The sequence below is a fragment of the Nannochloropsis gaditana genome (assembly GCF_000240725.1).
Source record: "Nannochloropsis gaditana CCMP526 unplaced genomic scaffold scaffold402, whole genome shotgun sequence".
NCBI classification, from domain to species: Eukaryota; class Eustigmatophyceae; order Eustigmatales; family Monodopsidaceae; genus Microchloropsis; species Microchloropsis gaditana.
This window is the reverse complement of record NW_005803551.1, coordinates 14,776-27,218: the sequence shown is the minus strand read 5'-3', so window position 1 is coordinate 27,218 and position 12,443 is coordinate 14,776. Positions and strand designations below refer to the sequence as shown.

The following is a 12,443-nucleotide window of genomic DNA, read 5'->3' as shown; positions in this document are numbered from 1 at the left end:
AGGGAGGGAGGGAGGGAGGGAGGGAGGAAGGCAGGGCAGGAGACAATTCAGTGCACAACGACCAGGCGGGAGGCAAGGGATGTGAAGAAAGCATGGCTTATGAGGTGTTGCAAACTTGTGGACAAGGAAAATGACCGGTGGGAGGATTGCGACAGCAGGAAGCAGCAAAGCGGCGTGCCACTCACATGGACAGACATAAACGTGTGTTAGGCTTGAAGCGCCCAGAGGGAGTCAGCATCATGATGGATGGCGGCTTTAGTGGGTATTCAGGAGGAAACTTAAGTTTGCCATGGTAGTAGCCGCCTTCGTACGGGCTTCCCTTAGCGCCTTTTAACACGTAGTGCCATACGAGGATGTTACTGGGGGGGTGGGGGGGCGTGGTTTGGTGTAAAACAAAGGTTCAATACGTCGACATTAGAGGCGGTAGACCTTCGAGGCCAGGTGATGAGATACATTGTAAATCTAAATGTCTTCCGCTGCATTGACACGCTCTTCACCTCAATGTTTTAATTGCCTTCAACATGTATGAGGATCCTGTGTGCCATCCTACCTTTCCAGAGGACGTGCCGTGATATTTTCGACGGGGTCCCGCTGCAAAGCAATGAGCTCCTTCCGCAAACGCTTGGCGGACAAGGTTGTTGCCATGACTTTCAAGCCTGTGTACATATTTCAATGTCCACGCAAGCATTCGTGGTATGGGATTTATTAGGAATGATGGAGTCCAGCCATGAAATTCTCGGCGCGGGTTGCTTCGCACAAGCAGTGACACCTCTCCCCTCGTTTTAGACGTGCAAGGGCTCCAGTGGAGCTTCGATAGGACCGCCATTGGCCCCGAGCACGATTATACGCGTCAGAGAGAAATGAAGCTTGATGGGGATGTGCTGTCGTGCTAGTAGAGAGGCAGGGCTTGGGCGCAGATGGAGCCGGGTGTGAAGGTTGCCGGGTATTCTAATATGCTTCAAACCCCGCGTATCTGATCGACAACTCACGAGCTTTGTCTTTCATGGGGGGGCGTCAGCCATGAGCTTGTCATCGTCACATTATAGCATCCTTTATTTGTTCAGGGTTGCAAGCATACTTTTAAAAAGATGACGCTCGTCGTTCTTGATCAGTCTTCGTGAGGCCCGGATCCATCACCCCGCAACCGCAATGCTGTAGGGGTTTGTATGTGTGATTTAAGTCATTTCAACAATTTCATTAATTTATTCTCGATTCAAGGTGTACGTAAGGACCATATCTGGTGTAGGCTGTTCTAGTGGCAACGGGATACACACAGGCTTGGCCATGAGAGATCATGTGTGCGGACGAAGTACAGTCTCGTTTTTGCGATTTCCCTTTCTTTTCAACGAGTGCCAAGATTTTGTCAGCCAGGCAGACAAGCATGATTTTGACATGGCATTGCCTCGATGTGTTTTCTTTTTCTTTTCCGAAATGCGTCACAGCACACGCTTCACAAGCATCCTCGACATCTTTCTTTACAACCATTGCCTCATAGCCGTGGGTACCACTCCTATCGCTTGTAATGACAGGGCCGCAGCCTCCTCATCCTGAGGCTCGACGGGCCCGGTCGCAGCTAGTGGTTTGATACCGCTCTCTCCCTCCATGCCTGCGGCCTCCTCCCCCCCTACAGCCCCTTCCTGCCTCCCTCCCTCCTCCTCCTCCTCATGCTCTTCATCCTCTTCCTCGTGCTGTTCCATTTGCCCTTTCTCCCGTACCCGCCGTTTCCCTCCTCCGCCTCTCCCTACCTTCGTCTTCCCCCCTCTAGGACGCTTTCGTACCCCTGCACCTCCTCTCTCCCCAACTCCACCCTCCTCACCCAGGGCCAGAGCCGCCTCCTCCAACGCGGACATAGGCAACAACGCCGAGGGCATCCCCGGCCCACTGTTCGGGGTCCCGTCCACCACCAAGGGCAAGGGGGGGATGGAGTTCGCCGTGCTCGCGCCTTCCCCCTCCCCTCCCTCCCCGCCGGGCTTGCTCCCGCCGCTGGCATGGTTCAAGGCCGCCACCGACACGCCCGGGGCCTCCGTCGCACCCAGGCTTATCATCTTGGGCGCCAAGGACCCGCCCGTGCTCTCCACGCTTCCCGCCACCTCCTTCTTCCCCTCCCGCTCCTTCCGTTGCCGAGAGGTGGCCGGGACCATGCCCTCCTCCTTGTGCTCCGCGCACCGCACGGCTTTCCCTTCCCCGCGGCCACCATCGCTTCCTTCCCCCCCGTGGGTGTACAGGGGCTTCTTGACACAGCCATCCACCTCGCACCGACGACTCTTCATGTCTCGCATCCCTTCCTCCTTGTGCTTCGTGCACCGGGTGGCGCCCTTTCCGTCATCCAACCCAAAGGACGGTTGCGTCAAGCAGCCGTCGGGAAAGTCGCAGAGTCTGTGGGCCACGTTCACGTGGCGCTCCTCCCGGTGGTTCCGGCACCGGACCGGCTTGCGCAGTCCCGGGTCGCCATAGGTGGGCACCTTCCCACATCCCTCCACGTCGCACCGACGGGACACCACGTTCACTTCCCCCTCCAGGCGGTGCTTGGCGCAATGCCGGGGGGCTTCCCCGAGGAAGGCGTAGGAAGGCTGGGTCCGGCAGGACGGGTCCGCGCACTTCTTACTCACCACGTCCAGCATCCCGTCCTTCTTGTGGGCGGCGCACGAAGCCGCCTTCTGGCCTTCGTAGCCGTAGTACGGGAGCTTGGTGCAGGTTTCCACGTGGCACCGGCGCGACATGCTCACCATCATGGGCCGCTGGTGCTCGGCGCAGACGAGCGCCCGCTTCGTGTCCGGGTAGCCGTAGTAGGGCGATTTCTGACAGCCCGGCTCCTCGCAGAGGCGATGCGCCACGTCCACCATCCCCGCCTCCTTGTGGGCGGCGCAGCGGGTCCGGCGTTTCTTGCCCGGGTCCGCAGGGTCCTTCCATCCGTACGAAGCCCGCTTCACACAATCGCCAAAGTCGCAGAGGCTCCCGGTCACGTTGATCATTTTCGGCTGCCGGTGCTCGCTGCAGTAGAGGGCTCGCTGTCCCCGGAACCCATAGTGCGGTCTCTTCTGGCAGCCTGCGCCCGCCTCACACTTCCTATTGATCAGGTCCACCATGCCCTCCATCTCGTTCCGATGTTTGCTGCAAAACTCGGCGCGGGCGCCTTCCTTCCCGTAGATGGCCACTTTCTTGCATCCGTCCGCTGTGCAAAACCCCATTTTCAGACCTTTGAGGGCATTGGCGGCACCAGGTGCGCCCCGAGGACCGTTGGCTTTCCGCTGCCGTTGTCCCGGCGCGGGCGCTGGAGCCGGAAACGCCGGGCCCCCGGCGGTGTGAGTCATGTCGATCATAGGAGGTGGGGCGGACGGGCCGACCGAGGACGAGGGCGCGGTAGAGGGGACATTGAAGAAGGTGGGCTGTCCACTAGAGGAAGAAGCAGCGATGTGGACGGTATTTTCCATCTTGAGATCGTGGTGCGGGTGCTCGTCCTGGCCGTGGGAGGGATCCAGGGGGGAAGGAGCGAGGTCTCCACCAGCTTCTACACCTCCGTCTTCCCCTTCTTCCCCTGTCCGGGTTCTCTGCCTCCCGTCCTCCCCGTGTGGCGCCGCCGACCCCAGAAGAGAGGACGGCACCGAGGTTTTTGGTGCTTGTTGTTCCTGCGGGTGCTCGTGCTTGTGGTGAGCGAGGGGGGGAGGAGGGTGCAGTAGCATGTGCGGTAATGTCACGTGCAGCTCCTGCGCGGCCGCCATGGTCAACGGATGGAAGTGAGGGTGACTCGAGAGGCTAAGGGGGCCGGAAGGAGGAAGCTCTTTCGCCTGTGTACCCCGCGGCGGCCCCTGCGGGCGTGGCTCTGCGCCCTTGGCCGAGTCCCGCAGAGGCCGCTCGCTCGAAGGGGGGGGAGGGGGCAGCGTCTCCTGTCGCAACTCCGTGCCTGCCTTTCCCCGGCCCTCCGTCAGAATGTGGGATGTCTGGCCCATGTCCGGGTAGAAGGCGACCTCCTCCTCCTGCTGATGGTGGTGGTCGGGGCTGCGGTCCAGGCTGACACCCGTGGATCCGCCTCCCTGGCCCCCCTCCAGCCCCCGGGGGTGCCGCCCAAGGCCCCTCTCCTGCCCTTTCTCGCACGCTACCCCCACACCTTCTCCGTCATCCGCCAGAATTACCACCCCCGACAAGTCTTCCTCCTCCTCTTCCCCGTGGCGTCCCTCCCCGTTTCCTCCCTGCAGCTCCGTGCCTCCGCCTCCACCCATCCCCCTTGCTCCCCCCTCGTCATCCTCTGCTTCCGAGTGCACGCCCTCTCCCAGCGGACCGTTCAGACAACTGCCCTCCGCCGGGCCCTCCATGACGGGCAAGAGAGACTGGTGATGATGCTGTTGCTCGTCCTCCTCCACGACGCCTTCCATGGAGAAAGGGTGGTGGTGCCGCGTGTGCTGGTGTAGCATGTCCTCCTCCAGCCCGTCTCCGTCCTCCTCACCGTCTTCATGCAATGAATTTTCATGCAGGTGGTGGTGATGCGCATGGTGATGGTCGTGCGGAGCCTAGAAGGATATGGACGGGGATAAGGGTTATCTCGGCTCTCTCGCGGCGATTTGGACTCTGACCTGCTCCAGATTTCAAAGCCTACAACTCTGCACTGCACAGAGAGGCTGGTCACCTTATCAGAGTATGATCTATAGAGTTCGATGCAATGCACTGGATGGTGGCTTGTGGAGAATGGGCTATTGCTAGCCTCACCCACCACTAGGCGTGCTGCAACCAAGCGTATCTTTACTCGTTGCTCCTATTCAACCAAATATCTATCGACTTCTACCACATGTCTTACCTCGTCCATAATCCGGGGTGATGGATCAATTTGTGGAAATCGGGCAGCCTGCGGCGTACGCCTGAGGGCATGAGTAATAAAGTAGATGAAATGAGCGGGGAAGTGAAGAGAGGAAAAGCTGGAGTCGAGCCCAGCAGCATTTGTATGCACGCCAGGGTGTCATGAATGCGGATCAGCAAAAGCCAAGCCAAAGATACAACTGGAATAGCAAGTGGGTGCAAAAAACGTTCTGGTTTCACTTTTGTGTTCACGCTGTGACACGCAAATGTGCCATCAGGCATGGCTCCCGCCACAACCACGAAAGTGAACAGACTGTGCACCGGTTGGGAGGCCTAGAGGGAAGGAACGAGGTACATCCGGGTAGTTATCTACACGGACCCCTTCCCGCCTGGCAAAACTCCCAGTACTCCGAAAAAGTGTGCAGTGAGATAGGAAGAGATAAAGGATATGGCCCTTTTGAATGTGCTTAATTATTAGTTTTCTCTTATTTTGACGCATGCAGCGACGCACAAACACCCACAGCACTGGTGTACGCCCATATAGATGTTTTCGTTCTTCCCTTGTGAAGGTGCCATAAGTAAACACACACCATTAGTCGAATCTTCACCGCTACGATCGACAATATCAATGTCTCGACGTCAATGTCCTGCTTCATCATTGTCAAAAACGCTGGCCTACGATTCTTTCCAAGGCACGAACATCTGTCGACCAAGCCACAAAAGAGTTACGAACAAGCCCATAGTTTTCCATTCCCGAATTATCTCATCGGGCTACGGAAGACGTCCAGTGTCACATGTGAAAACATGTCAAAAAAGTGTTTCAAGATCATCCTTGCATCTTGAACTCCCCATCTATCCCATAGATACCGATGATAATCCGTCCATTTTTCCCCGGTGGAATGCTTCCGGGATGGATATTCCTGCTCCTATTTCAAACACGCCAAACTCTCCCGTTCTCGACATGACCTTTAGCAGGAAAGGTGATTTGCTGGGCCTGGCTTTCATGGATGGCACGGCTCAGATCTTTGATCTGCGAAGTTTCCATAGGCGTCGTCAAAGTTTTTTCTTCTCTTCTTCCAAATCAACCACAAATTCTGTTGCGATTAGCCATAGTCAAGAGCTTACATTAACTGCCTCAGGCGACGGAATGGCGCATATATTCACCTTAGGCGTAGCACACAACGTGCCTGGCAACGTGCCGAGTCACCGGTCGACACCTGTTCTAAGCATTGACCTGCTTACACCCATCGGTCCTGTCTCGCCAACCACGGGACTCTCTGGGAAGAGGCGCAGTGGCTGGAAAAGTGCGCCCACATCGTTCACAGCCTCAATGTCAGCTAATGCACAAGCCCCTTCAAGTTCAATGGCGGTGTCCGCAGCATTTTTTTACCTTGACAAATTTGTCCTCACGGCCTGTCGTAATCAACTCTCGATGCACACCTATCTCGTCGAACCTTTGGACGAGCACGCCCTAATCCGTCATAACTATAATCCATCCAGCTCCTCCAAGTCTGTGAAGAAGGCTTCGGCTTCTCCCTCTCCCCAGAGTACGACCCAGACGGTCCACGTTTGGAGGCATGACCACGCTCAGCAGGTCACCGCCTTCGCTTGTCTGAACGGGACCCTTTCCCCTCTCGTTCTTACCGCGTGCTCCGACCGATCTTTAGCCCTCCTTGATGCCGCACAGGGCAGCTTCATGCGTGTCGTCCCTGATGCCCACGCTCGGCCTGTCCGCTCTCTGGCCGTGCCGCAAGCTTCGCATTTCGTCTCATCCTCCGCCCTCTCTCCCTGCGCCCTTGACTTCTTTGCGACAACTGCCACCGACAATACGGCCTCGCTGTGGGACCTGCGAGCAGGCGCGGCGAAGGTCGCTTCCTTTGTGGATCATGTGAATCGTAGAGAAAAAGTGGGCGTGGCCTTCTCGCCGTGCATGCGTTTCTTGGGAGTGGGCAGCGAGGACGGGAACGCGTACATGTACGACCTGAGGAAGGGACGTGAGGTAGTCCATACCACAATGAGAGCGGGCTTCGATCATGTTGAGGCCTGCGACGTGGATGAGGGGGAAGAGAGAGTTGAGAATGAACAGCAGTGCGCCCTGGCTTGGGCTCAGGAGGAGGAAGTAAAGGGACTGCCACCCCCGCACACAGACGTGGTGTCGTGCGTGGCCTTCAATCCCTTAAAACCTGAGCTAGCCACAGCCTCGTTCGACGGAGGGGTTCGATTTCACGAGCCAGGTGCAAGAGAGCTGAGAGGACGACAGTGATTTTCCCTGATGCGCAGACCTTAGACCTTTGGGAGATGGAGGAGAATGAACAGCATGGAAAGCGTATTCGAATATGTTTTACTTTGGCATTTTCTACTTTCATTCGCAAACTAAGGACATGAGGGACACACACCAGGATCGATCTCTGCGCGTCTTGATGTGTTTTTAGGTTTGCACATGACGTAACGACAACTTCCCAACGGACGTGCGTACTTTACTTTGGCCCGTCCCATCAGGGGCTTTCCATGGCTCGTACCATTTACTGTCCCAGAATAATTCGAATATCTACTCACGCTATTCACCCCTGGCACGAAAGGCACACGTCATCGCCGCAAGCCCCTGCAGTCCCTCCATTCTCGTCCTCGTCTTCACCATCTTCTTCACTATCCTCCTTGCCACCCGCCACTCCTGCCTCGCTTGAACCCATCTCCCCCACTGCGCCCTTTCTCCCTCCACTCTTCCTCCTCTTCTTCAGCACCGGTTGGCTGTCGACGGTGAATTGAATGGCGTTTGCTGCGGGCTTGGTTCGCAAATAGTACATACCTGTCTTGAGACCCCTCTTCCAGCCGTAAAAATGCATGCTCGTCTGATGACAACATGTAAAGCGAGAGAGGGAAGTGGGTGAGATACAGGCCGAGCCAGAACGCTTTAGGCCCAAGTGAAACCTCAATATAACCTTGGAATCATCATCCCCATAAAACCTGTACTACCGGCTGTATAACTCACACGTCTCTCCCCAGCTCTCAATTTCCCCCCACCCCCTCACCAGTCGGCTGTAGTCGGGTTCCGCCATAAATGCATTTAGGCTCTGGCTCTGATCGATGTAAGCGCCCCTGTCTGCGGCCATGTCGATCAATGACTTCTGTTTTATTTCCCATACCGTCCGATAGATCTCCTTCATCTCCTGCGGCAGTCCCGGGATGTTCTGAACGGATCCCCCCTCCGCCACCAGGGCATTGCGTACGGCTGGGGTCCACAACCCTTGCGCAGTCAAATCCTCCAAGAGGTGCGGGTTGACCACAATGAACTCTCCTGCCTTCACTCGCCGTGCGTACAAGTTCGAGGTGTAGGGTTCGATGCACTCATTGTACCCAAGGATCTGGGCCGTGGAGGCGGTGGGCATGGGCGCCAAAAGCAGGGAATTTCGCAGGCCGTGCTGGGCAATCTCTTTCTTTAAACCTGCCCAGTCCCACCGGCCGCTTTGGGGAGTGACGCCCCAGAGGTCGAATTGCAACTTCCCTTGACTGGCGGGAGACCCCGGGTACGACTCGTAGGGGCCTTCTTTCTTGGCAAGCTCCATGGAGGCCTCGGAGGCGGCGAAGTACATGGTCTCAAAGATTTCTTGGTTCGTTTGCCGGGCCTCGGGAGAGTCGAAAGGGAGGCGAAGCTTGATGAAGGTGTCGGCCAGGCCCTGCACGCCCAAGCCAATGGGCCGGTGCCTCCGATTGCTCCGCTCTGCCTCCGGCACTGGGTACAGGTTCCTGTCGATGACCTTGTTCAGATTGCGCACCACTACCTTGGTCACATTGTAGAGGGCCTGGTGGTCGAATGTCAGCTCCTGTCTAGACTTGCTCCCTGGCCTCTTCCCTCTCTGCGCGGTAAGGTCTGCGGCCTGTCCGTCGTCCTTCCCCCCCGTCCCCGCCTTCTGCACAACGAATTTGGGTAGCACCACCGACGCCAGGTTGCAGACCGCCACCTCTTCCGCACTCGTGTATTGGACGATCTCGGTGCACAGATTCGAGGACTTGATGGTGCCCAAGTTCTGTTGGTTGCTCTTCAGGTTGCAAGCGTCCTTGTACAGCATGTAGGGCGTGCCCGTCTCAATCTGCGAGTCCAAGATGGCAAACCACAAGTCCTGAGCACGCACTGTCTTCTTGACTCGGCCCTCTCGTTCGTATTTTAAATATAGGTCCCGGAAGGCCTGGCCGTGGCAGTCCGCGAGACCGGGGCACTGATCGGGACACATGAGGGACCAGGTCCTATCCTCCTCCACCCTCTCCATGAACAGGTCGGGAATCCACAGTCCATAGAAGAGATCCCGGGCCCGCGCCTCCTCCTTTCCGTGGTTCTTCCGCAGGTCCAGCACTTCAAAGATGTCCGCGTGCCACGGCTCCAGGTAGATGGCAAAGGCCCCTGGCCTCTTGCCTCCCCCCTGGTCCACGTAGCGCGCCGTGACGTCGAAGACCCTGAGCATGGGCACCAGACCGTTGCTCGTCCCCTTCGTGCCCTTAATGTAGGCGCCGTGCGCGCGGATGTTGTGGACCGAGAGGCCGATTCCCCCCGCCGCCTTGCTTATCACGGCGCACTGCTTCAGCGTGTCGTAGATACCAACGATCGAGTCCGCTTGCATGGCCAGGAGGAAGCACGAGGACATCTGCGGGAAACGCGTGCCCGCGTGGAAAAGAGTAGGGGAGGCGTGGATGAACCACTTGTTGCTCATGAGCTCGTAGGTCTCCAAGGCGGCGGGCAGATCCTCTCCATGGATACCAAGGGCCACGCGCAGAAGCATGTACTGCGGGCGCTCCACCACCTTGCGCCCGATCTTCAGCAAGTAGGCTCGTTCCATGGTTTTGAAGCCGAAATAGTCAAAGAAATAATCGCGCTCGTGTCGGACGGCCGCGTCTAGGGTGGGGCCGTGGGCCGCGACAAGCGCCATCACCTCCTCGGAGATGAAGCCGGCAGCGTGACCCGTGGCGGGGTCGACATGGTCGTAGAGCTGGCGCATCGTCTGCGAGAACGATGGATTGGTCTCTTTGTGCAGGTTGGAGACGGACACACGGGCTGCGAGCCGCGCGTAGTCGGGATGATCGATATTCAAGTAGGCCGCCGTCTCCGCCGCTAGATTGTCAAGCTCGGCCGTGGAAACGCCGTTATACATGCCTTGAACAACCTTCTGGGCGACACGGCCTGGATCCACGTAGTCTGTATTCAGACCCTTGCAAAGGCTGCGCAGGCGCTTCGTGATCTTGTCGAAGGCCACCGGCTCTCTTCGCCCGTCCCGCTTGACCACGTGCATGTAAGGGGCCTCGCCCCGGTCCACCCCCGTAGAATCACTGCTGATACCTTCGTTGTGGCTACCTTTCCAATCCAAACTGCTGCTTGAGCCAGCTGGGATGGTGGAGACAGGGAGAGGGGTATCCTCGTCTACGTCAGAGCCGCCAATCGTCGGTGTCCTCCCTTCCACTTTTTTGACATGGGACTTTCGGATCCGATGCGCTGCAGCTCCTACGGCAGCATTGCGATGCGTCATTCGTGCTGCATCTGAATGGATGCTAGGGGACGATTGAGGGGATTCCAAGGGTGGTCGGGCCTCAGCGTGAGTCGGGATATGCAGCAAGCCTAAGGCAACCAAGGCGAGAAGTAGAACCGGGCGGGGCATCTTGAGCGAGTTGCCCCTTACCATTGCCCTAGACCTCTTCCCCGCGAAAATAGCAATATGGCCCTTCTTCACTCAAAGTTCTTGCCTTCTCGAGGGCTGGAGGCCCCCAGGAGCATTCTCTACACCGCTAGCCGTGCCTGGGGTAGGCCAGAACGAGAGGGGAGGTACACGAGAAAGGAAGGAAAATTCCCAGGATGAGATCGTGCGCATACTCACACCGTGCCATGTGGCCAAGAGACATTTTGTTGGAGCCTTGCTGGCAAAACGGGCATGCGTGAATGACCCAAAGAGGACAAAGAATTTATTGAGGGGGACGAATGGAAGGAACCGGAAGACGGGGAGGGCAAGCCAGAGGGACCGTGCTCGCATCACCAGCGATTAGTTCAAGTACAACTGCCTTTTGGACAAATTAATTTCTACTGCGGGCATTCATGTGTTTTTTGGGGGAAATGACATCAAAATAAGACGCAGTACAAAAGATTGTTGCAGGCACATGCAGGTTTATCGGATCACAGGTCAAAGAAATGATAGCTTAGGTTTGTAGGCCACAAGATGAGAGTACAAAATTCATAAACACTTTTTCCTTCTCCAACCGAATGGTTTTAGCACACAAAACTTATATGAAAGCATAATTAAAGCATCCTGATAAGGTGGTTTGAGAAAAAGATTCGGTGGTGAGTGTCTCCTTTCCTTTCTTAAAATTCCAAGACATAACCTCCTTGCTTTGCAGGCAATTATATGAGCCTCAAAAAAACACTCTTTCCTTTTAAAGCTTAGATTCCGAAATTCCACATCTTTTAAAAACTAGGAATTACTTGAAAGGTAGACATCTGGATTTTCAAGTACAGAAAGGCCCGAGCATGAAGACTGTTCCGTAACATATCTCAAATTACACGGCTCATTCGCGTTTTAGAGCTCGTAGCTAGGTCAAGATCAATAACGTCGACAGAGCTCTGGTTGAGGGACTAATTGTGATTCATACTGTCGTCCACTTGGACGAGGTTAGCATATGTCGATGCAGGTATCAGTGAGAAGGAGATCACGCGCGTGCACGGGATAGACTGTAGCTCAAAATTTTATATTTTTTTGTATTTCATTTTTTTCTCCGCTTTGTTTTCTTTTGTTCTTAAACATCGTGATGCGATTATCGAATCTCATCAGCTTCATAAATCGTCGCTCAAAATTAGATCCTGCGCATGCTCTTTCAAGAATTTGAACTGCTCCAGGTACTCTCTTTTGCTTCGCTCCCTTTCTTCTGCCCTAGCTAGCATTCTCTCCCCTTTCTCCCCTCCGTCTCCTCCCCTTCCGACCGGACTAAAACCACCACTCAACCCTCCCACCATCCCCGCTCCGGCTGAGTCCTTGCTCTCACTGCTGCTGCAACTCGCGCTTCTCCTCCTCTCGCTTCTCTGAGCGTCCTTACCCGTACTAATCAGGGGATCAGTGTCCTCCCCAGGGCAGGCTGCACGCCTCGACACGCGTTCATGCCCTTCCAAGGGACCTCGAATCTGGCTCACGCGCAATAGCCGAAGCCGCAGGCTTTTGGACTCGGAGTGGGAGTGGTACTGGGCGAGCAAGGAGTGCACGCGCTCGGCTACGTCCTCCTGGCTTAGGCGCGTCGCCACGGTATAGAGACAGGCCAGCAGCGCGCCCGTTTCCCCCCGCTGCGGGTGATGGGCCGGGTTTAGTTGGATGGAGAAAGCGATACCCAGCAACTTTAACCTCTCCCCCAAAGGCATCGTCGCTCCCTCGTCTTGATTACAGTCGAGACTACACCGTGAGAGCGACAGGTCCGCGTCATCCTCCCCGTTGGCCGCAGCTCTTTCCACCTCCCCACCCGCCTTTTCCTTGTCATTCCCCTTCATTGTTGCCGGCCTCCTGCCTCCCACCTCCCCTTTTTTTTCGTGGACAAATGTCTCCAGCGTCTCCGCCACCTGCATCGCTGCCTCCAACAGGTCAAACACGTCCACAAAGGGTTTTTCGAATTCCTTTCCCTTCCGAACCGTCGCTTCC

The 12,443-nt window shown here is 56.4% G+C and overlaps 2 protein-coding genes across 2 annotated transcripts; both read right to left on the bottom strand.

Annotated features, from left to right (window-relative positions):
- Positions 1-1,385: 1,385 nt before the first annotated feature.
- On the bottom strand, positions 1,386-4,906 carry NGA_0355200 (uncharacterized protein; the record flags this gene model as incomplete). Its single annotated transcript, XM_005854739.1, has 2 exons — positions 1,386-4,505; positions 4,790-4,906. Coding segments are annotated over 2 exons (3,147 nt in total), but the record flags the coding sequence as incomplete, so codon positions are not given.
- A 2,208-nt stretch (positions 4,907-7,114) lies between these two features.
- RRM1 (ribonucleoside-diphosphate reductase subunit M1) lies at positions 7,115-10,574 on the bottom strand. Its single transcript, XM_005854738.1, has 2 exons — positions 7,818-10,574; positions 7,115-7,637 (listed from the first exon to the last, which is right to left on the bottom strand). The coding sequence occupies exons 1-2, from the start codon at positions 10,452-10,454 to the stop codon at positions 7,350-7,352; spliced, it is 2,925 nt and encodes a 974-aa protein (XP_005854800.1). The 5' UTR covers positions 10,455-10,574; the 3' UTR covers positions 7,115-7,349.
- Positions 10,575-12,443: the final 1,869 nt, after the last annotated feature.

Coding starts and splice junctions, on each gene's coding strand:
- RRM1 (XM_005854738.1), bottom strand. CDS start 10,454: ATGGTAAGGGGCAACTCGCTCAAGATGCCCCGCCCGGTTCTACTTCTC. Junction 7,638..7,817: donor AACCCGACTACAGCCGACTG/GTGAGGGGGTGG, acceptor TGTTGTCATCAG/ACGAGCATGCATTTTTACGG.